Below are 27,621 nucleotides of genomic sequence, written 5' to 3'. Positions count from 1 at the left end.
GGGTTGTTAATTAAACAAAGCCATGGACCTCTTAAATGTGAAAAAATGTGTAAAATTGTTTGATTCATGTTGGTTTTCATCCAGGTTGTAACATTTAAGGATAATTATTAAAAAGAGTCATACTGTATAAAATTAGTTTTTATCTGCGAGTTACAGTTTAGTGTTTGATGTTTAATGTTCAACACCTACAAAGTTCCACAGTTTTATGAGTATGATTGAGTGTGACATGATTATCCTTCTTTAAAGGTGCAGCACCACTGGATTGTTTTAAGATTCAAGTCATAAAAATAATTTTCGTTGGCACCACTGTAATTTTATTCTTTAGCATTTAGATAAGGGATTCATAATATGATATTTTCAATATGATCAAAATTCATGGTGTCTGGAAACTGTCATGATTAGAGGTGGTGTGGCACAGAAGGTGGTTGGACACAAATGCACACTCAAAGACAGAATGTTAGGGTTAGTAAAAAAGGCTTTATCTAAAATAGAAGCAAAGGGTTCGGTAGACAGTGTATCAGTCAGCGAGGCAACAGTACAGATAGACGCAGTGCTAAGGCTTGGTCCAACAAAACAAGCAGGGTTCAGGTCCACAGCGTAGTGGAGTTTAAAGGCAAGACAGAGGCAAGGTCAAATACGAGCAAGGTCAAAATCCAGACAGGCAGTCAAACAAGGTCAAAACAAGGCTATGAGAAGGGCTGGAACGACGACAAAAAGTGCAACAAACTGGCAGGGAACTGGTGAACTGAAGCTGCTTAAATAAGGGAGGCGATAATTAGAGGAACTAGACACAGGTGTGGAGAATATTCAGGAAGGAGGTGTGGCCGGAAGAAACAAAGATGAGAGTAGCAGGTGCAAGAGAGTGCAGTGTGACAAAGCCAACAGATGCGGGAAGCTGGTGAAAGATTGTGCAGTGAGACAAACGCAAAGTGAACAGGACCTGACAAAGAGATGAATCTAAAATCACAGTGATCAAAATAACACAGCAAAACCAAAGACAAACAAAACTCAAGACCTCACAAATAAGAAAAGATAAAGAAGACCCACCCAACATACCCGAACAAGGAATTAACCAACAAAACAAATATAAGAACTGAAAAGGATCAACATGAAAATAAAGGTTAAAAAACTAAACAAGAGTGAGTCACAAGCACCAAAAGAGATCATAGAAAATACGACTAAAGATTACACAATGGAAAAACAATAGCTGGGCAGAAACTGAATAAACCACATGATGAACAACTGAATAAACCACATGACTAAGGTATGATAAACAGAAAATACATAATGAACAGAAAACAAAATCAGTGGCAATAATATGACAACAGAAAATCAAAGACTGCAACATAAACAGGGCCAAAACCTGATAGAAACAATTTAGAATTTTGACCCTTGAGAGGGAGGAAGTCAAGGGATCACATGCTATGGGCAACATTTGCAACGTGTGATCAGGTCTCTATATGACTTAAGTAGGAGCTGTGTCCACATTCTCGGCATTATATCAGGTCTGTTTCTGGTGGGTGTTGCCTCTTGTCACCAGTCCTGTTCATGATAATCATGGACAAGATTTCAAGGTGCAGTATGAGACCAGAGGGTGTCCAGTTTAGTGACCTCAGAGATGCATCTCTACTTTTTGCAGATGATGTGGTTCTGTTGGTTTCATCAGGCAGTGACCTCTGATGTGCACTGAGTAGGTGTGAGGCCGAGTATGAAGTGGCTGGGATGGGAATCAGCACCTCCAAATCTGAGACCGTGGTCCTCTGTCGGAAAACAGTGGACTGTCCTCTCTGGGTCAGGGGAGAGTTACTGCCCCAAGCGGAGGCGTTTAAGTATCTCGGGGTCTTGTTACGAGTAGGGGTAAATTGGAGTGTGAAGTCAATAGACGGATTGGGGCAGCGTCTGAAATCTTACAATGTGCCACACCATTGTGGTGAAGAAGGAGCTGAGCCAGAAGACCAGGCTCTCAATTTACCAGTTGAGTTAAGCTCCTGTCCTCACCTATGGTCATGAGCTTTGGGTAATGACTGAAAGAACAAGATTACATATGCAAGTGGCAGAAATAAGATTACACAAACACATGCACACACTCTGGAGTAGCTCAGAAGACCCATGTGGACACAAAGAGAACGTGTATGCTCCTCAAAAAATGCCCTTGTTGAGGTTTGACCTTCCTGTTGGTATATAGTGGCAGTGCAGTGTTAACTAACCACTGCACCGCTGGCCTGTTATGTGGTGGCAGTGCTGCGCTAACTAGTCACTGTGCCGCTGGCCTGCATGTCCACACCTGATGACCTAATTACGAGAAATAAATGGTAAATGGACTGCATTTATATAGTGCTTTTCCATCTGCATCAGACGCTCAAAGCGCTTTACAATTATGCCTCACCCTGATGTCAGGGTGCTGCCATACAAGGCGCTCACTACACACCGGGAGCAATAGGGGATTAAAGACCTTGCCCAAGGGCCCTTAGTGCCCCATTCAGGTGGGGATTTGAACCCATGATCTTCTGGATTCAAACCCAACACCTTAACCACTAGACCATCACCTCCCCAGAGAAGACATGTCATCTCCCAGCTCTTTGATTAGGTATGCAAGTGGGAAACAAACGCGGTGCGGGGGGAGTCAGGAGAAAGGTTTGAAGAAAACCTGCTGTTTGTCCTTGACATGGAGCAGTGTGCTAATGCTAATAAGCTACTCCTTGGGCCTGCTAGCTGTTGGCTGGTTGTGTTGTGGCTCTGTGCCTGACTGTCGTCAGTCCATTATTCCACAATTATAAAAATAGATTATTGTGGTTTGTCTTTTGCACGTCTGGGGGGGGACTGCTTTGTTCTGTTGTTTTGCTGCTGTTTGTTGTAAGTTTCATGTAACGTATGAGCTAATTCTTCAGGCTCACACACGCTGTGTTTCTGGACTGTATTCTGGTATTTTCTTCTGTCCTTGACGTTGCTGTGAAAGAATTTCACATCTGCTAATAAACAAAAATTAATTCTCAAGGAGCAGTGAATAATAAAATTGTGACCCAGGTGAGCCGTACAGAAACGGTTGGGGCTGGTTGCCATCATCCATCCCTGGCAGACTGTCTGCCATCACAACCTGGAGCCACTGTCATGATTTTCTCAAAGCTCAAACTGAACACTGAAGCAGGAAATTTGATAGTAGAGAAGCTTGAATCTTCGACTGGCCTGGGTTGCTTGACGCGAGGACATTTTGCTTCAAATCACAGAAGCTTTCTCAGCTAAAATTCTTGCTCTAGTAGTCTGACTTCTGTTCAATCTGTTCTATTCATTTGGCTTCCCAAAAACACAGCTGCACTTCAAGGCCGCTGTGATAAAAACCTCCTGAAGGAAGGACAACACTTATGCCTCGCCCCCCGGTCTCTCCCTCCCTCAGCTTCTCCAGCTCTGACGTTGACTGTGGACAGTGAACTGTTCAGGGCTGAGCCCCTCCTCCTTCCAGATGGATGAACAAGGCCGTTGACGGTGCCTAAAGACTGCCTCCGGGTGTTCTGATAAACTGGACTTTCAAATCTCGGTTGTCGTCTTTCATCTCCTGTCTGTGTGTGTGATCATTGTTTTTTGTGCTGATGGTTTTTTTTCCTGCATTGCTGCTGTGTAATGCAGCAGCTATGAAGGTTTTTCTATCCCACGTTTTTACCTTGTGTGTACTTTTATATGTGTTCATGTACCGGGCCGGCTCATGTGTGTTATGTGTGTGTTGTCTGTAAAGAGCCGGTCATGTTTGCTCAGCCCTGCTGTTGACCTAGGCAGGGAAGTACATCTGGAGCTGGTCCCCGGGCACCTAAAGGCAACGTCTGCTCCTAACTGGCAATTGGGATGGGTTAAATGCAGTAGACACATTTCATTGTGCAGGGAACATGTTCCTATGTGCATATGACAATAAAATTCTTTTGAATCCTTGAATCCTTTGAATTTGAAAAGACTGAAACCGCTTAGACCTGAGTACCACATTGTAAACAGGGGACAAAGTGTGTCTCAGACCCTCTCCCTGGTTAAGGCTGGGTTTCAACTGTTTCACATACAATGCCTCCTTCACTCCTCTCTCAAACCATTTCTTTTCTCTGGCTAAGATTTTAACTTCCTTGTCCTCAAACGTGTAGTTAGTGTCTTTAAGGTGGAGATGAACTGCAGACTGAGGTCCACTGGCACCCTCTCTGCGGTGCTGGTATAGCCTTTTGTGTAAAGGTTGCTTAGTCTCACCTATGTAGTGTTCGTTACAGTTTTCCTGACATCTGATAGAATACACTACATTGCTCTGTTTGTAACTAGGGATCCTGTCCTTAGGGTGAACTAATTTCTGTCTCAAGGTGTTAACAGATTTAAAGTAAACCTGGATTTTGTGCTGTCTGAAGATCCTCTGTAGTTTTCCCCCTACTCCTACTAAATAAGGGAGAGACACTCCTCTTCTTCTTGGCTCCGTCTCCTGTCTGTCTGGTCTCTTTGTTTGCGTCAACCAACCGAGTCTAATCAAAGATTCAAGCTTCTCTACTATGGAAACCACCTGGACATCTGAGAGCCTTCACAGGCTCTGTGGCTCTGTGTGTGTGTCCATGTGTCTGCAGCGAAAGCAGCTTTGTGTGGCCATTAGCTGCCACATCACTCAATGGAAAAACTGGACCACACACCTCTTAGAAGATCTGTCTGGCCAATTAACCACACAACAAGCCATATTACTGCAGATACTTGTAATAACATGCTCTTAAAGGAGCGTGAGGTAATGTTAGCTGTTAGCATTGTGCTATGTGATGCTACTGACTTCTACAAGATGATGCTGTTTTGAAGACGTGAACAAGTAAACCCATCACTGTTTTAAAGTGCTCGCTTTCAAGTTTTGGTCAGGTCTGTTTGAAAATAAACTTTTAATAAAAAATAAAAGTTCTTTGTTTTTGTTGGCAGACTGCAAACAAAGCTTGAGAGCTGCATACTGCTATCTACTGTATTGAGAGTATGGAATCAAGGCAGTTTAAGTCAATACAATACAGAACATGAAACAATAAAATGAAAACTAGAATGATCAAAATGTACAATAAATATTTTAATACCATTAGGAAAGAGCACAGGTTTGGTAGTTTAGCACAATCATACAAAAATTTTAAAGACTGAACGAGAGCAGTCTGTGAGTGCTGTAGTTTATTCATAGTCTAAAACCACGGCGTTGATGTGCTGGTTCCACCAGTGTGCTTAAATTTTTTTTAAAAGAAAAATACTTAAAACGTGGCAACTACTCTTCAACTGGGCCAAGGCGGGTACCTCTTCTAGTATATACAAACAAGTTAACGTTTATGGGCTGCTAATGCAACGTCAAGATAATGTTTGCCACGGCTGATTTGACCATTTGTGTTTCTGCCATTGGCTGCATAAGAGGTAAAATCGTGGAGGAATTGGAACAGTGCTATGGAACATTTTGAAATGTTTCTGATTTTGAAACAGTGTTCTGGAGTCAGTATCTCAAGTCACACTTTTATGTTCCATGCAATATGCGAATGTGGAGATGTTGATGGGCTTCCGGCCCTGGCCACCACTTCTAAGGGGCTTCGGCACATCACCAACTACTCTGAAATGTTCACACCAGTTCCCAAAGAAACATACTTTTGGCAACTCGATTTGAACCGACAGCAGTCTGACAAAAACGACGATGAAGACTGAATTCGTGCATCTTGAGCATTCAGTGTATTTCTGCTGCTACAGGTCAGGTCTGCCACAACCACCATGCCACAGATTCACCCTGTAGCATTAGTTTCTGCCCATTATTTTAAAGAAATCTACCCCAGGAGAGAGCAAACCTTTTGAGGGTCAGAAAAAATATTTTTTGTTTTAATCACATCTTTGGAATAATAACAAGCATTGGTGGCTTTAGAGGCCACTGTGACAGCTTTTCCTGTGTATTCATTTTGTGAATTGTTCTGTAATTTATGTTTGTAGCATGGCCCAAGCAGAGGGTCACCCCTTTGAGTCTGGTCTGCTTGAGGTTTCTTCCTCAGAGGGAGTTTTTCCTTACCACTGTAGCTCTGGGGGTTAGTAAGGTTAAATCTTACTTCTGTGAAGTGCCTTGCGGCAGCTTTGGTGTGATTTGGCACTATATAAATGAAAATAAATTGAAATTGAACTGAAAAAAAATGACTAGTCTTTGATGGTCAAAGAACACTAGAGTTTGGTGGCTACCAGAACACTAGGGTTTGATGGCAATCAGCACTAGGGTTTGGTGGCAACCAGAACTAGGCTTTGGTGGCCACCTGACCTAGGCATTGGTGGCAACCAGAACTAGGCTTTGGAAACAAAACAACTCGACAAACTCATTTCAAGCTACATGTAACTTCAAAAACACACACATGACAGGGAGAGAGAGAGAGAGAGAGAGAGAGAGAGAGAGAGAGAGAGAGAGAGAGGAGTAAGAAGTGTGTGCTGGGACTACATTTCTACAAAATCCTTTCTGCAGGGTTATGTTGAGGTGTGACTGTGTTGTGTTTTAGTACATAATAAAATAATGTGCTAACCACTAAGCTTCAACCTCTTCAGTCGCTTACCCCAATTAAGGGTTGCAGGGGGGCTGGAGCCTATCCCAGCAGTCATAGGGTGCGAGACAGGATGCCAGTCTATCGCAGGGCCACAAATAGACAAACACATTCACACCTACAGACAATTTAAAGTTTCCAATCCACCTAACCTGCATGTCTTTGGATGTGGGATGAAGCCGGAGCATCCGGAGGGAACTCACACAAGCATGGGGAGAACATGCAGACTCCACACAGAAAGGCCACAGATGGGAATCAAACCCATGACCTTCTCACTGTGAGGCAACAGTGCTAAGCACTAATCCACCATGCTGCCCATGCTGGATTATGCTCAGAGAAACCAGCCCAGTCTCACGTTTTTGTTTTTTTGTCTTTTTTTTTGTGCTCCCGTGACGAAATTAGTCAAATTTTCATGATAGGGATTTTTTTAAACTCAGTATTCCTAACCCTACTCCTACCCCCGACCCTAACCCTAACCATAACCTAATCATACTCTTTCTCCCCACCCTAACCAGAACCACCCCGACCACCCCGACCCCCCCCCCCCCCTTCACTTTTAATTTCGTGCAGCCATCACGGAATGAATTAGAATGAATTTGTGCTGCCGTGATGAAAATGAGGCGCTTTTTGCCACAATATCACGAACCAATAGATTAATGTATATTTCGTGCTGCTGAATCATGACTTGCCATGAGACCAGGTTGAAAGAAACACACCATATGAACCCAAATCTCATAGCTGATGCCTCCTCAAGTCATACTCCTCTTCCATGTCTCCCTAAGGAACCGATCGTTTGACATAAAATACTAGTTCCGGCTGTACCCAAGGGTCCTCTGAAGAAACCCTGTGCCAAAGGCATCCAGTCATCATCTTATTTCACTAGTTAGCATCCAAATTGCACAAATGCACAGAAAGACAAGAAGCATCAGGACCCTCAAAGCTTGGACTTTGTTTTCCTGGAAAGATGTTGGCATCACCAAATATTGCCGTTTGCACCACCAAATATCGCCATTTGCACCACCAAATATCGCCATTTGCACCAACTCAAACATGATGCACATGTAGCTGTGCCAAAAAAATCCTGGATATCCGGAAATAGCAATAACCTTGAATCAGCCAGTTGTGTTTTGTTTTTGTTAGTTTGTTTAGCGCCCAGCGGTGTCAGACCGGAGAGAGGAAGGACAAATGGATGTAAATACTGCAGTGGAAGAGAAATGTTTCCAAGGAAATCCAGCTTCTCTCTCCATCGGTTTCCCATCTGATGACAGGATAACTCCATCCAACTGACAGCATCACTGATCACACCTCCCTCCTGTCCTCCTCAGGCTTTTACTCATTTGCTTGCTTTCACTTTTCCTTTTACGACAAAAAGATGCACTGGAGAAGCGTGACCGGCCAGCCGTCACGGTTAAAAAGGCGTCTTTATTGCTGCCACAGAAATAGAAATGTTAAGTACCTACAGTAGTGTTCAGAATAATAGTAGTGCTATGTGACTAAAAAGATTAATCCAGGTTTTGAGTATATTTCTTATTGTTACATGGGAAACAAGGTACCAGTAGATTCAGTAGATTCTCACAAACCCAACAAGATATCTCAAGAACCAGTTGATAATTTCATTCATATTTAGCATAAGGTTGTACTTGGGTGATTTCTCTGACACCAGATGATTACAGTGACCTTGAGGTCAATTTCAAGGTCATAGCGAGATATTCAAGTTATTGACATTGCCACCGTTGTTAGCCAGTTGACTAATTTTATTCATATTTAGCATAAGGATGTACTTGATGATCCCTAAACACTATTACTGATTTGTGGGGAATACTGTCAGTTATCAAGTTGTTCACCAATTAATATGTTTTATACACCCTGAAGAAAACCATGCAGGTTGTATGGTTTTCTTCAGGGTGTATGAAGCCATATTCATTGGTAAACAACTTGATAACGATTTTATCATATACCTATAAATGATAAATGTTGTATGGTTTTCTGAAGGGTGTAAAAAGCCATATTCATTGCTAAAACAACTTGATAATGATTTTATCATATACCTATAAATGATAAATGTTGTATGGTTTTCTGAAGGGTGTAAAAAGCCATATTCATTGCTAAAACAACTTGATAACGATTTATCATATACCTATAAATGATAAATGTTGTATGGTTTTCTGAAGGGTGTAAAAAGCCATATTCATTGGTGAACAACTTGATAACGATTTTATCATATACAGTGGTCCCTCGTTTATCGCGGGAGTTACGTTCTAAAAATAACCCGCGATAGGCGAAATCCGCGAAGTAATCAGCGTTATTTTTTACAATTATTATAGATGTTTTAAGGCTGTAAAACCCCTCACTACACACTTTATACACTTTTCTCAAACAGGCATTAACATTTTCTCACGTTTCTCTCCTGTGTAAACACTCAAAGTTCAAACCTTAGTAGAAAAAAAACAGAACATTTTCTTATAAATAATTATGAGATTTTAGAACTAACGAATTTAATTTTAACAATCAACCTACGAGGTTGGACACATCAGAAATTATTAATAGTGACTGACCAGTATTTCACAGTTCCTCTGACTGCGCCTCTTTGTTGTGGCACCGCTCCGCTGTCCGGATTGACTGATTACTCTGGTGGTATGAAAAATATTACCTGTCCACGAAAAGGGTGTATTGCTTTTATTCTTTACTGTTTTATCCAACCATACTGGCGTATCATTTATAGGTATATGATACTATATGTTATTGCTCAGTGACTCCTGTTTTAATAGCAAGCAAGATGCTGAAGAATAGGGCACTGCAGCCTCGTTTGAACCCTGCATGATATCATGGGATTTGACCACTTATGGGGACCACTGGCCCCGTTGTGCTAATATATGGGTGATTCTTTAACTATGGGCACTATTGGCCTTGTAAATGTAATTTCCACCACACCATTGCCTTACAATATAAAGCGCCTTGGGGCAACTGTTTGTTGTGATTTGGCACTATATACATGTGCTCTGATGTCACTGTTTATCTCCATAGAAACTACCCAAACAATCTTTCATACAAACTGTTTAAAGGGACATTACAGTGTTGTGGTGGAAATTACGGCAATAGTGTGGGACAACTACATTTTGTTTAAAAAAATCACAACAATTGTATGACACTGAATACCCCAATTATGTTTTGATTATTTTACTAATATTTTATTCAGAGATATTTTAAAACATTAGAAAAAACATTTCTTTACCATTCATTTTTATCATTGAAGATCAAAAGTCTGGGTGTGGGACAAGCACAAAACGGCAATATTTGCATATAATGATGCTGAAAAAAGGTGAAAAAGTCATCATAGACTACTAGAACAAATTTCTTAACACACTTTCATTGTAAAGATAACTATAAAAGTGTGAAATTTCCCCTTTTTTCTGTTTTTCATACAATATGATCAAAGGACATAATAAGTGCCCGTAGTGTAAGAATCACCCATATACACAGCGTAACTTCACATGGAAAAATGGTGCACTGTTTTGTTTTCAGATGCAGTCACCTAAGCAGTTGTTTCAGTTCCCAGTGGAGAAGGAAGACGAATGGGAGCAGTTGTGTCGGTAAGTATTCGCCTACCCAGCTAACTGGAGTAGCTCTGTTCTCTCGCCTGCAAGACCGCCTTGACATGTTTGTGCTCCAGGTCATAAACAAGCCACAACACATGTCCACTTTACGCCGCATCGTCACCTTTTTTTCTTTTTTTTTTTGCATTTTCACTTTGTTTGCGTGTATTTTTCCCAAAAACCCATTGAAAATGCCGTGGTTATTCCCCCAGAAGTAGAGAAATTATGTCATATTTTACCCCTGTAGTGCCTGCCCCCAAATGAGACTGTGCTGCCCAATAGGATCAAATTGTTATTTTTTTCTATACCTCACACTTGTGTGTGCAGAAGAGGGAGAGAAAATCTTCAGATAAATTCATATCTTTTTCATATGTGATCATTTGTTCTTTCTCTATTGTGTACATTTAATGATGTAATGTGTCAGTATCCGGACTGTAGCTGTGAAAACAAAACCAAAGAATCTGCAATCTGTTCATCATTCATCTGCTTCAAGTGTAACATGACAGCAACTACTTAATTCCTGGGCCAGACTACCTTTAGTCCACCGACGTCTGCAGCAGATCCGGGGTCCACTCCAGTGATGAAGATCCCCAGTCCATACTCAGCACCTCCTCTGATCATTAAGCCCAGAGAACGACCATCATCCATGTTCAGGTTCACCTGCAGTGGAGACATGATGTTAATAAACAAGTACACCGTCAACCCGTTCACATCTCTAACCGTTTTTCCCCACTCGACGATACACTCGCCGAGGATCAAACTCTGGCTATTGGCGACTCTGTTTTGAGAAATGTGAAGTTAGCGACACCAGCAACCATTGTCAATTGTCTTCCGGGGGCCAGAGCAGGCGACATCGAAGGACATTTGAAATTGCTGGCTAAGGCTAAGCGTAAATTTGGTAAGATTGTAATTCCCGTCGGCAGTAATGACACTCGGTTACGCCCAATCGGAGGTCACTAAAATTAACATTGAATCGGTGTGTAACTTTGCAAAAACAATGTCGGACTCTGGTTGTTTTCTCTGGGCCCCTCCCCAATCAGACCGGGAGTGACATGTTTAGCCGCATGTTCTCCTTGAATTGCTGGCTGTCTGAGTGGTGTCCAAAAAATGAGGTGGGCTTCATTGATAATTGGCAAAGCATCTGGGGAAAACCTGGTCTTGTTAGGAGAGACGGCATCCATCCCACTTTAGAGGGAGCAGCTCTCATTTCTAGAAATCTGGCCAATTTTTTGGGATCCTCCAAACTGTGACTGTCTAGCGTTGGGACCAGGAGGCAGAGCTGTGGTCTTATACACCTCTCTGCAGCTTCCCTCCCCCTGCCATCCCCCTATTACCCCATCCCCGTAGAGACGGTGCCTGCTCCCAGACCACCAATAACTAGCAAAAATCTATTTAAGCATAAAAATTCAAAAAGAAAAAATAATATAGCACCTTCAATTGCACCACAGACTAAAACAGTTAAATGTGGTCTATTATCAATCAATCAATCAACTTTTTTCTTGTATAGCGCCAAATCACAACAAACAGTTGCCCCAAGGCGCTCCACATTGCAAGGCAAGGCCATACAATAATTATGAAACACAGTCTACGTCTAAAGCAACATAACCAAGGGATGGTCCAGGGTCACCCGATCCAGCCCTAACTATAAGCCTTAGCGAAAAGGAAAGTTTTAAGCCTAATCTTAAAAGTAGAGAGGGTATCTGTCTCCCTGATCTGAATTGGGAGCTGGTTCCACAGGAGAGGAGCCTGAAAGCTGAAGGCTCTGCCTCCCATTCTACTCTTACAAACCCTAGGAACTACAAGTAAGCCCGCAGTCTGAGAGCGAAGCGCTCTAATGGGGTAATATGGTACTATGAGGTCCCTAAGATAAGATGGGACCTGATTATTCAAAACCTTATAAGTAAGAAGAAGAATTTTAAATTCTATTCTAGCATTAACAGGAAGCCAATGAAGGGAGGCCAACACGGGTGAGATATGCTCTCTCCTGCTAGTCCCCTGTCAGTACTCTAGCTGCAGCATTCTGAACCAACTGAAGGCTTTTTAGGGAACTTTTAGGACAACCTGATAATAATGAATTACAATAGTCCAGCCTAGAGGAAACAAATGCATGAATTAGTTTTTCAGCATCACTCTGAGACAAGACCTTTCTGATTTTAGAGATATTGCGTAAATGCAAAAGGCAGTCCTACATATTTGTTTAATATGCGCTTTGAATGACATATCCTGATCAAAAATAACTCCAAGATTTCTCACAGTATTACTAGAGGTCAGGGAAATGCCATCCAGAGTAACGATCTGGTTAGACACCATGCTTCTAAGATTTGTGGGGCCAAGTACAATAACTTCAGTTTTATCTGAGTTTAAAAGCAGGAAATTAGAGGTCATCCATGTCTTTATGTCTGTAAGACAATCCTGCAGTTTAGCTAATTGGTGCGTATCCTCTGGCTTCATGGATAGATAAAGCTGGGTATCATCTGCGTAACAATGAAAATTTAAGCAATACCGTCTAATAATACTGCCCAAGGGAAGCATGTATAAAGTGAATAAAATTGGTCCTAGCACAGAACCTTGTGGAACTCCATAATTAACTTTAGTCTGTGAAGAAGATTCCCCATTTACATGAACAAACTGTAATCTATTAGACAAATATGATTCAAACCACCGCAGCGCAATGCCTTTAATACCTATGACATGCTCTAATCTCTGTAATAAAATTTTATGGTCAACAGTATCAAAAGCAGCACTGAGGTCTAACAGAACAAGCAGAGATGAGTCCACTGTCCGAAGCCATAAGAAGATCATTTGTAACCTTCACTAATGCTGTTTCTGTACTATGATGAATTCTAAAACCTGACTGAAACTCTTCAAATAGACCATTCCTCTGCAGGTGATCAGTTAGCTGTTTTACAACTACCCTCTCAAGAATCTTTGAGAGAAAAGGAAGGTTGGAGATTGGCCTATAATTAGCTAAGATAGCTGGGTCAAGTGATGGCTTTTTAAGTAATGGTTTAATTACTGCCACCTTAAAGGCCTGTGGTACATAACCAACTAACAAAGATAGATTGATCATATTTAAGATTGAAGCATTAAATATGGTAGGACTTCCTTGAGCAGCCTGGCAGGAATGGGGTCTAATAAGCATGTTGATGGTTTGGATGAAGTAACTAATGAAAATAACTCAGACAGAACAATCGGAGAGAAAGAGTCTAACCAAATACCGGCATCACTGAAAGCAGCCAAAGATAACGATACATCTTTGGGATGGTTATGAGTAATTTTTTCTCTAATAGTCAAAATTTTGTTAGCAAAGAAAGTCATGAAGTCATTACTAGTTAAAGTTAATGGAATACTCAGCTCAATAGAGCTCTGACTCTAATTAAACATTAGGTCTCTTTCTTCTAAGTCCCTGTTGGTAAATGATATAATAATTGATCAACGTATTGATTTATTCTGCCTTACAGAAACTTGGTTACAGCAGGATGAATATGTTAGTTTAAATGAGTCAACACCCCCGAGTCACACTAACTGTCAGAATGCTCGTAGCACGGGCCGGGGCGGAGGATTAGCAGCAATCTTCCATTCCAGCTTATTAATTAATCAAAAACCTAGACAAAGCTTTAATTCATTTGAAAGCTTGTCTCTTAGTCTTGTCCATCCAAATTGGAAGTCCCAAAAACCAGTTTTATTTGTTATTATCTATCGTCCACCTGGTCGTTACTGTGAGTTTCTCTGTGAATTTCAGACCTTTTGTCTGACTTAGTGCTTAGCTCAGATAAGATAATTATAGTGGGCGATTTTAACATCCACACAGATGCTGAGAATGACAGCCTCAACACTGCATTTAATCTATTATTAGACTCTATCGGCTTTGCTCAAAAAGTAAATGAGTCCACCCACCACTTTAATCATATTTTAGATCTTGTTCTGACTTATGGTATGGAAATAGAAGACTTAACAGTATTCCCTGAAAACTCCCTTTTGTCTGATCATTTTTTAATAACATTTACATTTACCCTGATGGACTACCCTGCAGTGGGGAATAAGTTTCATTACACTAGAAGTCTTTCAGAAAGCGCTGTAACTAGGTTTAAGGATATGATTCCTTCTTTATGTTCTCTAATGTCATATACCAACACAGAGCAGAGTAGCTACCTAAACTCTGTAAGGGAGTTAGAGTATCTTGTCAATAGTTTACATCCTCATTGAAGACAACTTTGGATGCTGTAGCTCCTCTGAAAAAGAGAGCTTTAAATCAGAAGTGTCTGACTCCGTGGTATAACTCACAAACTCGTAGCTTAAAGCAGATAACCCGTAAGTTGGAGAGGAAATGGCGTCTCACTAATTTAGAAGATCTTCACTTAGCCTGGAAAAAGAGTTTGTTGCTCTATAAGAAAGCCCTTCGTGAAGCTAGGACATCTTTCTACTCATCACTAATTGAAGAAAATAAGAACAACCCCAGGTTTCTTTTCAGCACTGTAGCCAGGCTGACAAAGAGTCAGAGCTCTATTGAGCTGAGTATTCCATTAACTTTAACTAGTAATGACTTCATGACTTTCTTTGCTAACAAAATTTTGACTATTAGAGAAAAATTACTCATAACCATCCCAAAGATGTATCGTTATCTTTGGCTGCTTTCAGTGATGCCGGTATTTGGTTAGACTCTTTCTCTCCGATTGTTCTGTCTGAGTTATTTTCATTAGTTACTTCATCCAAACCATCAACATGCTTATTAGACCCCATTCCTGCCAGGCTGCTCAAGGAAGTCCTACCATTATTTAATGCTTCAATCTTAAATATGATCAATCTATCTTTGTTAGTTGGTTATGTACCACAGGCCTTTAAGGTGGCAGTAATTAAACCATTACTTAAAAAGCCATCACTTGACCCAGCTATCTTAGCTAATTATAGGCCAATCTCCAACCTTCCTTTTCTCTCAAAGATTCTTGAGAGGGTAGTTGTAAAACAGCTAACTGATCACCTGCAGAGGAATGGTCTATTTGAAGAGTTTCAGTCAGGTTTTAGAATTCATCATAGTACAGAAACAGCATTAGTGAAGGTTACAAATGATCTTCTTATGGCTTCGGACAGTGGACTTATCTCTGTGCTTGTTCTGTTGGACCTCAGTGCTGCTTTTGATACTGTTGACCATAAATTTTATTACAGAGATTAGAGCATGTCATAGGTATTAAAGGCATTGCGCTGCGGTGGTTTGAATCATATTTGTCTAATAGATTACAGTTTGTTCATGTAAATGGGGAATCTTCTTCACAGACTAAAGTTAATTATGGAGTTCCACAAGGTTCTGTGCTAGGACCAATTTTATTCACTTTATACATGCTTCCCTTGGGCAGTATTATTAGACGGTATTGCTTAAATTTTCATTGTTACGCAGATGATACCCAGCTTTATCTATCCATGAAGCCAGAGGATACGCACCAATTAGCTAAACTGCAGGATTGTCTTACAGACATAAAGACATGGATGACCTCTAATTTCCTGCTTTTAAACTCAGATAAAACTGAAGTTATTGTACTTGGCCCCACAAATCTTAGAAGCATGGTGTCTAACCAGATCGTTACTCTGGATGGCATTTCCTGATCTCTAGTAATACTGTGAGAAATCTTGGAGTTATTTTTGATCAGGATATGTCATTCAAAGCGCATATTAAACAAATATGTAGGACTGCCTTTTTGCATTTACGCAATATCTCTAAAATCAGAAAGGTCTTGTCTCAGAGTGATGCTGAAAAACTAATTCATGCATTTGTTTCCTCTAGGCTGGACTATTGTAATTCATTATTATCAGGTTGTCCTAAAAGTTCCCTAAAAAGCCTTCAGTTGGTTCAGAATGCTGCAGCTAGAGTACTGACGGGGACTAGCAGGAGAGAGCATATCTCACCCGTGTTGGCCTCCCTTCATTGGCTTCCTGTTAATGCTAGAATAGAATTTAAAATTCTTCTTCTTACTTATAAGGTTTTGAATAATCAGGTCCCATCTTATCTTAGGGACCTCATAGTACCATATTACCCCATTAGAGCGCTTCGCTCTCAGACTGCGGGCTTACTTGTAGTTCCTAGGGTTTGTAAGAGTAGAATGGGAGGCAGAGCCTTCAGCTTTCAGGCTCCTCTCCTGTGGAACCAGCTCCCAATTCAGATCAGGGAGACAGATACCCTCTCTACTTTTAAGATTAGGCTTAAAACTTTCCTTTTCGCTAAGGCTTATAGTTAGGGCTGGATCAGGTGACCCTGAACCATCCCTTGGTTATGTTGCTTTAGACGTAGACTGTGTTTCATAATTATTGTATGGCCTTGCCTTGCAATGTGGAGCGCCTTGGGGCAACTGTTTGTTGTGATTTGGCGCTATACAAGAAAAAAGTTGATTGATTGATTGATTGATAAACCACAGGAACTGCTGCTCTCCTTTCATACTTCAGTTCCTCTGATTCTGAGTCAGATTCTGCCGTGTGGCACCTCCTACAGACAGGAATCCAAATCCCAATCTAACATTGTCATTCTGAATGAAATGGTTTGGAATCAGTTGTGTATAATATGATGTCAATAAGCTACAATTTCAGCTCTATTTTTAAATTTGCTGAAAATGATGTTGCAATATATCACATTACCCTCATATCGTGGCCCATGCATCATGATACGTATCGTGTAATTTTCCTTAAAGAAAGATGATGTGCTAATGACAAACTGATCATGACAATATGTAACGCCAGGAAAGGGGCTTGTTGTGTATTTATAACAGTGAGCAGATGTTTAGAAGAAAATATGTTTTCTTTCAAAGGAAATTATAAGGCCAGAACTTGGATTTAAAGGTATAATTTGAGTAAAACAATTTGTGAAGAAAATTAATATTGGATTAAAAACGTGGATTAGGGTTAGGGGTAAATTTCCATGACTCGGGGCCGATAACCCAGACATGAACCCACGAGCCTGATCAAAGTCCAACAAATGAACTCATTTGCACCTGTATAATGATGTCATTAATAATAACCGGTCTGATTGGTATAAGAAGTGCCAAGTTTAGAAAGACCGCCCACTTTGTCTCTTTGAAGCTGTTCTGGTGTGTTTGAAGGCTGTGAATTTTGCTTCCTTTTTGCCGGCAAAAATAAAAACTGTTACTTTGAGACTTTGATCCTCTCTGACTTTTTTGGACACCTTTGAGAAAATGTTTTTATGACTGAGCAGCTAAAATACTTAGACTCTTGCCTGGTGATCAGGGAGGGATATTTTGTCCTAAATTCTCCACGACAGTATTTTAAAGTCCTTGTCAATACCTAGTCCTAGTTTTTAGCTGTCTTCTCTGATGGTCAGCGTACTGCGGCACAGACGGCACTGCTTTTACTACGGCATGGACACAAAGGGCCTGTTTTAATGGTGCAAACCATATGAGGTCATAGGAGCAAAGAACAGCCATTTCAGGTGGTCAACGGGCACAGCAGCAGCAGTGCAATGTGCAGACGGGTCGTCTGAACATGTGAACATGTGACCCCCCCCCCCCCCCCCCCCCCAAAAAAAGGTGTGCGAGGGGGTGAACATTATCTTTTTTTTTTTAATTCTACTATAAAATATTAGATCTGAATGCTTAGTGCAAAACACCCACCATGTATGCACATGAATATTCATAGGAATATGCACAAAATAAAACACAGTCTGCTTCATAAGAATATGTAAAACATTCAAGCAAATAGTTGCTGGTTGCATGAAGTATAATTCACTGCAACCTGACAGTCACAGAAGGCAAATGAAAAGCAAGAAAGGGCTGATGCAAACCCTCTGGACAAGCATGACATCTCTGTGACTTCATCGTGACACCACTGACACAAATATTTACCTATATTTAATATCGATAAATATTAATATGTTAATATAATTTCTATTGCCCTGTTGGTTTGGGAGATATAGCAGAAAATATGTGTATCCCACCATGTTTTTGTTGACCTTGACCTTTTGATTGCTGCAGATAATGGCCATGTCTCCATCCTCGTCCTCCTAGACCTCTCCGCTGCCTTCCATATCATTTCCCATTCCATCCTCCTCTCCCGTCTCTCCAAGCTCATCGGCCTTACTGACACTGCGCTCTCCCGGTTCCAGTCCTACCTCTCTAACCAAAAACATACATCACTTTGCAAGGCTCCAACTCCACCATAGCAGCAGTTAACCCCTTAACACCTGAATTTATATAGCTGTATATAAAAAAATGTTTTGTGTGTGTTTTTGCCTTTAAGTAGATGGTAAATAATGTTGAGATTATTAATTTCACTTCTGTACAAAAAATAAATAGTAATTTTGGTATTTTGGTAATGACTTTATGTTATAATGTTAGAATAATAATAATGGTATGTTGCAAATTTGTGACAACAGGCATACTGGTCAATTTGGTATGTTGCAAATTTGAGTCAAATATTGTAGCATATATGTGACAATAGGCGTTAAGGGGTTAACCATGGTGACCCCCAGGGATCTGTCCTTGGCCCCCTCCCCTTTACCATCTACTTGCGCCCCCTTGGTCAGATCCATCCACAACCATGGACTCAGTTTTCACTGTTATGTTGACAACACCCAACTGTATATCAGCACCAAGACCTCCTTGCAACTCCCACCAATACAACTCAACAACTGTCTGCAGGATATCAAAACCTGGATGACCACCAACCTACTGAAATGTAACACCAACAAGACAGAGGTCATGGTGGTGGCCCCAATACCACTGCTCAAGAAGGTTGGAGACCTCACCCTGGTCATTGATGGCTCCACCATCTCCCCAACATCGGGACTGCAGAACCTGGGTGGCATTCTGGACTCCACGCTCTCAGTCATTTTTGATCAGGATATGTCATTCAAAGCGCATATTAAACAAATATGTAGGACTGCTTTTTTGCATTTACGCAATATCTCTAAAATTAGAAAGGTCTTGTCTCAGAGTGATGCTGAAAAACTAATTCATGCATTTATTTCCTCTAGGCTGGACTATTGTAATTCATTATTATCAGGTTGTCCTAAAAGTTCCCTGAAAAGCCTTCAGTTAATTCAAAATGCTGCAGCTAGAGTACTAATGGGGACTAGAAGGAGAGAGCATATCTCACCCATATTGGCCTCTCTTCATTGGCTTCCTGTTAATTCTAGAATAGAATTTAAAATTCTTCTTCTTACTTATAAGGTTTGAATAATCAGGTCCCATCTTATCTTAGGGACCTCGTAGTACCATATCACCACAATAGAGCGCTTCGCTCTCAGACTGCAGGCTTACTTGTAGTTCCTAGGGTTTGTAAGAGTAGAATGGGAGGCAGAGCCTTCAGCTTTCAGGCTCCTCTCCTGTGGAACCAGCTCCCAATTCGGATCAGGGAGACAGACACCCTCTCTACTTTTAAGATTAGGCTTAAAACTTTCCTTTTTGCTAAGCTTATAGTTAGGGCTGGATCAGGTGACCCTGAACCATCCCTTAGTTATGCTGCTATAGACTTAGACTGCTGGGGGGTTCCCATGATGAACTGAGTGTTTCTTTCTCTTTTTGCTCTGTATGCACCACTCTGCATTTAATCATTAGTGATTGATCTCTGCTCCCCTCCACAGCATGTCTTTTTCCTGATTCTCTCCCTCAGCCCCAACCAGTCCCAGCAGAAGACTGCCCCTCCCTGAGCCTGGTTCTGCTGGAGGTTTCTTCCTGTTAAAAGGGAGTTTTTCCTTCCCACTGTCGAAAAGTGCTTGCTCACAGGGGGTCGTTTTGACCGTTGGGGTTTTTACGTAATTATTGTATGGCCTTGCCTTACAATATAAAGCGCCTTGGGGCAACTGTTTGTTGTGATTTGACGCTATATAAATAAAATTGATTGATTGATCATTCAGTTCCCATATCAACAGCATGACCAAATCTGCCTTCTTCCACCTGCATAACATTTCAAGACTCCGGCCGTCACTCACCGACTTAGTCACCGAAACACTCATCCATGCCTTCATCACCTCCTGTCTGGACTACTGCAGTGGTGTCCTGTCTGGGCTGCCCAACAAGGCCCTAGACAGATTGCAGTATGTCCAGAACTCATCTGCCGGGGTGCTAACTCACACCAAGCCCTGGCAGCACATCACCCCCATCCTCAAGAAACTCCACAAGCTCCCAGTCAAAGAACGCATCAGCGACAAAATCCTCCTCCTTACCTACAAATCACTCCACTCACTGGCACCCAAGTACATCATCGACCTCCTCCACCCCTACTCCCAGTCACAGCCCCTGCGCTCTACCAGCAAGGACTTACTCTCCACTCCCCTTACCAGACTCAGAACCTTTGGAGATAGGGCTTTCTGTTTAACCGCCCCTACCCTCTGGAACAGTCTGCCTCCTCTCATCCGTTCCACCACTTCTCTGACACAGTTCCAAAAGCTCCTCAAAACACACCTCTTCTCTCTTGCCTATCCTCCCTTAACCGCCCTCCCCCCCCCCACCTCCCTCCTCCCACTCTTGTGAAGTGACCTTGAGTATCATGAAAGGTGCTATAGAAATCAAAGTCATCATTATTATTATTATTATTATTATTATTATTATTATTATTATTATTATTATTATGCATTCATTGCAAACCCCTTTAAGTTCACTCAGGAGCTGCTAGGACAGAAGCGTAACACCACCACCCCCACCCCCTTCCTGGAACGAGTGGGCAGCTCAACATGTCAGAGCTCCAGCTGAAGGAGATTCAAGATGTTGTCCGGAAAGCACGAGCAAACTCTGCTCCAGGACCAAGCGACATTTGGTACAAAGTGTACAAGAACTATCCTAAACTCCTGCTGCACCTGTGGAAGATCCTGCATTGGCAGGAGGGACAGGATTCCTGAACAGTGGAGCGTTGAAGAAAGATAGACCAGTTCTGCATCATCTCCCTCTTGTGTGTTGAAGCCAAGATTTTCTTCAGCGTTGTCTCCAACCGGCTGTACAGCTTCCTCTCACAGAACAGGTTTATGACACATCAGTCCAGAAGGGTGGAATCGTAGGAATGTCTAGCTGCTTGCAACTCAGTCTGACAAAACATCACGTCCCCAGCAGAGTTAGAGACCTCATCGCTGACTATTACAGCAACTTCAGGATGAGAACCTCTACAGGAGCAGTGACATCAGGCTGGCACAAGATCCAGATCGGAATCGTCACAGGCTGTACCACTCTGTAATTCTGTTCTCCCTGGCCATGAATATGCTCACAATGTGTGCTGAACCAGAGTGCAGATGGCCCAAGGGTTTGACGATGTAGAGAACAGACAGCAGGAGAGCAGTGTGAGTTCATAGTACCCCTGTTGCATGGCCCTGCATTAGCAGAGGTGAAACTGTGCATGAGGGGTCAGTTATCAGTGCCCAGTGATGTGTATACTTACCTGAGAAATGGATTTGGGGAAAAACGCAGCACTGCTCAGCTTTTACAGCCCTTATAAAACCGCAAACAAACAGAAGGAGAAGACCTCTGTGATTACTCCCAACAGTCTGCAAATGCAGTAGCCGATGACAGGACCAGTTCATTGAGGGTTTGAGGGATGCGGCTCTCAGACATGAACTCAAGAAAGTGGTTAGGGATAAAGCAGTAGGAGACTATAAAACTGTTAGGTGAAATTCCAGGGGGTTGGTGTTACCTGCCTGGTTGATACAGGTAGTCAGGTCAGTACAATCTCAGAGATGCTCTTTAGGAAGCACTGGTCATTGGAAGATAAGATCACTCATCCCACCTCTGAGTGGTTAAAAATTACTACAGCTAATGGGTTAGATGCACCCTATTTGGGTTATGTAGAGCTTGAGGTGGAGGTCATGGACTTGACTGACCCCAAGTGGGGTTTTCTGATTGTTAAAGACTCAGTACACTCGTCTTCTGTTCCGGGTCTTATAGACATGAATGTCATCAAACGATGTAGAGAATTAGTGCACACTGAGTTTGACACCACTTTGAAGGGTGAGGTTGATTCAAGTTGGAGAGAGGCTTTCCCAAATTCCCCAATTTTAATGACCATTGCGAAATTTTATATGCCAATTATTGTATTAAATGATGTTAATGTGCTGCATGAATCCCGTTAACTGTTGTCCTGAGTGACAACAAACTCCCCGGGCTACATGTGGATGACCTCACAGTTACTACAGAATCAGTCCAAGGCTGCTGGTGGATTTTAAAGCTAATGGAGTGGCCCCCGATGCATTTTAAATGAGCCAAGTCAAGATCAATGATGCTGAGAAGCGGATAACTGGATGACAAGCCCCAGTTCAGCGCTGCAGGTGCAACAATCCCGACCATCATTGAGAAGCCCTTCAAGAGCTTAGGCAAGGTGTTTGACAGCATGCTGAGGGACTCCACATCTATCCAGACAACCTGGAATGAGCTAGACAGATGGCTGAAGTCAGTGGACAGGTCTAGATTGCAGGGAAATACAAAGTTTGACTATACCAGCATGGCATTCTTCCCAGGATCCTGTGGCCACTCCTCGTGTAGGAAGAACCAATCACAAGTGTGGAAACCTTAGAGAGGAAGGTCAGCAGCCACCTCAGAAGATGGCTGGAGCTTGTTCCATCCACCCACTAAACCAGCCGATTTGAATTAGTTCAACTCTTCAGACAGATAGATGAGCTAATCAGCAAAATCACATGTTTTAAGTGCACACGTAGAAGCAATACATGGTAAGAAGAAGAAGAAGAAGAAGAACCTTTATTGTCATTGTATATATATATATATATATATATATATATACAATGAGGAAACCCATACAGACAACATGCAAACTCCACACAGAAAGGGCGGGAAGCGATCCCACATTCTCTGAGGCAAGTGCTAACCACTAAGCCACCGTGCCGCCACTGCTACTCACTGAAGCTGGGATTACAGATTCACTGAAGCCACTGTCCCCACCCAAAAAATTATTCTTCTACTAATTAGACTGCCTTATGGTCACCCATCCCACCAACTCCTGTGCCACAGAGCACGTGACTCTAAGAAGAGTGGCTTCCACTGTATTATCCAATTGTTGGTGTGCAGTAACTACTATTCTGTTTAAATTGTAAACCACTTTGTGTTTGGTGTCATCGACCAAATGGTCCCCACCTAAAAATTGGTCCCCCTGCATTCACTGCGCATGCGTCATTTCAGAGTATCAGCAGCGATTCACTGATTATCACCTAGTTTCTGCTTCAAACTGCACTCTAGTCATCAGCTATCTCAGTGACAGATATCTTAAGCTTTTGTACAACAATCATTTTCAAATAAATTACGATACGATACAATACGATATGATACGATATACTTTATTGTCCCCAAAGGGAAATTTGTCTTGGACTTCAAGTGCTTTGCAAAAAATGCAGTAGTGCCATGAATTCAGTATACAGAACCCAGGACCCAGAAATTCAGCATTATTTCAAAATAAAACATGGAGGAAGCGATCAAAGTGCCACAGCAGCACGTCTGAGTCTGACTCCCTGAGTCTGAGTCTGACACCCAAAGCAATCAAAGGGAATAATGTGATTATTAACCATCACATGACAAAGTAAAACCTCTTAAGTCATTATAAAGTCAGTTTTAAGCAGAAAGGAAGTGATAATCGGTGAATCGCTGCTGACGCCCCAATCAAATCAATTTCAAATCAAATCAATTTTATTTATATAGCGCCAAATCACAACAAACAGTTGCCCCAAGGCGCTTTATATTGTAAGGCAAAGCCATACAATAATTACGGAAAAACCCCAACGGTCAAAATGACCCCCTGTGAGCAAGCACTTGGCGACAGTGGGAAGGAAAAACTCCCTTTTAACAGGAAGAAACCTCCAGCAGAACCAGGCTCAGGGAGGGGCAGTCTTCTGCTGGGACTGGTTGGGGCTGAGGGAGAGAACCAGGAAAAAGACATGCTGTGGAGGGGAGCAGAGATCAATCACTAATGATTAAATGCAGAGTGGAGCATACAGAGCAAAAAGAGAAAGAAACACTCAGTGCATCATGGGAACCCCCAGCAGTCTACGTCTATAGCAGCATAACTAAGGGATGGTTCAGGGTCACCTGATCCAGCCCTAACTATAAGCTTTAGCAAAAAGGAAGGTTTTAAGCCTAATCTTAAAAGTAGAGAGGGTGTCTGTCTCCCTGATCTGAATTAGGAGATGGTTCCACAGGAGAGGAGCCTGAAAGCTGAAGGCTCTGCCTCCCATTCTACTCTTAAAAACACTAGGAACTACAAGTAAGCTTGCAGTCTGAGAGCGAAGTGGGGTGATATGGTACTAAGAGGTCCCTAAGATAAGACGGGACCTGATTATTCAAAACCTTATAAGTAAGAAGAAGAATTTTAAATTCTATTCTAGAATTAACAGGAAGCCAATGAAGAGAGGCAAATATGGGTGAGATATGCTCTCTCCTTCTAGTCCCCGTCAGTACTCTAGCTGCAGCATTTTCAATTAACTGAAGGCTTTTCAGGGAACTTTTAGGACAACCTGATAATAATGAATTACAATAGTCCAGCCTAGAGGAAATGAATTAGTTTTTCAGCATCACTCTGAGACAAGACCTTTCTAATTTTATAGATAATGCACAAATGCAAAAAAGCAGTCCTACATATTTGCTTAATATGCGCATTGAATGACATATCCTGATCAAAAATGACTCCAAGATTTCTCACAGTATTACTAGAGGTCAGGGTAATGCCATCCAGAGTAAGGATCTGGTTAGACACCATGTTTCTAAGATTTGTGGGGCCAAGTACAATAACTTCAGTTTTATCTGAATTTAAAAGCAGGAAATTAGAGGTCATCCATGTCTTTATGTCTGTAAGACATTCCTGTTGTGTGGGCCGCCAGAAGAGGAGGTACTGCTGGCCCACCACCAGAGGGCGCCCTGCCTGAAGTGCGGGCTTCAGGCACGAGAGGGCGCTGCCGCCACGGACACAGCCGGGAGTGACAGCTGTTACTCATTATGTCCTGACAGCTGTCACTCATTCTTCATCATCCCACTCCATAAAACCCAGACGTCATCTCCACCTCATCGCCGAGATATCGTACTTCGATGGAGGTTATATTCTCAGCCATTTTGTGTTTCTAAGCTGTATATTGTGAGTGTTTGCAGGAGTACCGGTCCCTCTTCCTGTGGAGGCTGAGTGAGTGCAGGACGGCACTCTTTTCCTCTGAGGGATCACTGTAAATCCATCAGCATATTGAGTGAGAGGTGGAGGTGGCATTCCCACCATTATTGTTACTGGGTGTACACACACCCACACTTGACTGTCTTTGTTCTTCGCCAGCAGTACCAGATCCGACAGTCGGGGACGGTGATCACCTGGGAATTCGGGACTTGGCGGCTCCAGTATTCACCAGGTTCGGTGGCGGCGGAAATCGTGTGGTTCCGGCTCTTCTCAGGACAGACGTCTTCTATCCTTGAGCCTGCCCACACGTCACCTTTGTGGATTGACTGTAATCATATTCTGAGATTGTCTGTGTATTCGTTGTGCACCTTCACAACATTAAATTGTTATATTTTGGCTCATCTATTGACCGTTCATTTGCGCCCCCCTGTTGTGGGTCCGTGTCACTACACTTTCACAACAATTCCTGCAGTTTAACTAATTGGTGTGTATCCTCTGGCTTCATGGATAGATAAAGCTGGGTATCATCTGCATAACAATGAAAATTAAAGCAATGCTTTCTAATAATACTGCCTAAGGGAAGCATGTATAAAGTGAATAAAATTGGTCCTAGCACAGAACCTTGTGGAACTCCATAATTAACCTTAGTCTGTGAAGAAGATTCCCCATTTACATGAACAAATTGTAATCTATTAGATAAATATGATTCAAACCACTGCAGCGCAGTGCCTTTAATACCTATGGCATGCTCTAATCTCTGTAATAAAATTTTATGGTCAACAGTATCAAAAGCAGCACTGAGGTCTAACAGGACAAGCACAGAGATGAGTCCACTGTCTGAGGCCATAAGATCATTTGTAACCTTTACTAATGCTGTTTCTGTACTATGATGAATTCTGAAACCTGACTGAAACTCTTCAAATAGACCATTCCTCTGCAGATGATCAGCTAGCTGTTTTACAACTACCCTTTCAAGAAGTTTTGAGAGAAAAGGAAGGTTGCAGATTGGCCTATAATTAGCTAAGATAGTTGGGTCAAGTGATGGCTTTTTAAGTAATGGTTTAATTACTGCCACCTTAAAAGCCTGTGGTACATAGCCAACTAATAAAGATAGACTGATCATATTTAAGATCGAAGCATTAATTAATGGTAGGGCTTCCTTGAGCAGCCTGGTAGGAATGGGGTCTAATAGACATGTTGATGGTTTGGAGGAAGTAACTAATGAAAATAACTCAGACAGAACAATCTGAGAGAAAGAGTCTAACCAAATACCAGCATTACTGAAAGCAGCCAAAGTTAACGATATGTCTTTGGGATGGTTCTGAGTAATTTTTTCTCTAATAGTTAAAATTTTATTAACAACGAAAGTCATGAAGTCATTACTAGTTAAAGTTAAAGGAATACTCAGCTCAATAAAGCTCTGACTCTTTGTCAGCCTGGCTACAGTGATGAAAAGAAACCTGGGGTTGTTCTTATTTTCTTCAATTAGTGATGAGTACTAAGATGTCCTAGCTTTATGGAGGGCTTTTTATAGAGCAACAGACTCTTTTTCCAGGCTAAGTGAAGATCTTCTAAATTAGTGAGACGCCATTTCCTCCCCAGCTTATGGGTTATCTGCTTTAAGCTACGAGTTTGTGAGTTATACCATGGAGTCAGGCACTTCTGATTTAAGGCTCTCTTTTTCAGAGGAGCTACAGCATCCAAGGTTGTGTTCAATGAGGATGGAAAACTATTGACAAGATAATCTATCTCACTCACAGAGTTTAGGTAGCTACTCTGCACTGTGTTGGTATATGGCATTGGAGAACATAAAAAAGAAGGAATCATATCCTTAAACCTAGTTACAGCGCTTTCTGAAAGACTTCTACTGTAATGAAACTTATTCCCCATTGCTGGGTAGTCCATCAGAGTAAATGTAAATGTTATTAAGAAATGATCAGACAGAAGGGGGTTTTCAGGGAATACTGTTAAGTCTTCAATTTCCATACCATACAGATAGATTAAAGTGGTGGGTGGACTCATTTACATTTTGAGCAAAGCCAATTGAGTCTAATAATAGATTAAATGCAGTGTTGAGGCTGTCATTCTCAGCATCTATGTGGATGTTAAAATCGCCCACTATAATTATCTGAACTAAGCACTAAGTCAGACAAAAGGTCTGAAAATTGGCAGAGAAACTCACAGTAATGACCAGGAGGACGATAGATAATAACAAATAAAACTGGTTTTTGGGACTTCCAATTTGGATGGACAAGACTAAGAGTCAAGCTTTCAAATGAATTAAAGCTCTGTCTGGGTTTTTGATTAATTAATAAGCTGGAGTGGAAGACTGCTGCTAATCCTCCGCCTCGGCCCGTGCTACGAGTGTTCTGGCCGTTAGTGTGACTCGGGGGTGTTGACTCATTTAAACTAACATA

The 27,621-nt window shown here is 41.8% G+C and overlaps 1 protein-coding gene across 1 annotated transcript in view; it reads right to left on the bottom strand.

The window, feature by feature from the left end:
* The window catches only part of LOC117510012 (whirlin-like), a 274,252-nt gene that overhangs the window by 104,700 nt on the left and 141,931 nt on the right, over nucleotides 1-27,621 (bottom strand). The window contains exon 3 of the mRNA XM_034169619.1: nucleotides 10,658-10,783. Within this exon, the coding sequence (XP_034025510.1) occupies nucleotides 10,658-10,783 (126 nt within the window). The remainder of the gene's footprint in view (nucleotides 1-10,657; nucleotides 10,784-27,621) is intronic.

This window comes from Thalassophryne amazonica, chromosome 5 (assembly GCF_902500255.1).
Source record: "Thalassophryne amazonica chromosome 5, fThaAma1.1, whole genome shotgun sequence".
Lineage (NCBI taxonomy): Eukaryota > Metazoa > Chordata > Actinopteri > Batrachoidiformes > Batrachoididae > Thalassophryne > Thalassophryne amazonica.
Note: the sequence above shows the minus strand (reverse complement) of the source record. Positions and strands in the feature narration are given on the sequence as shown.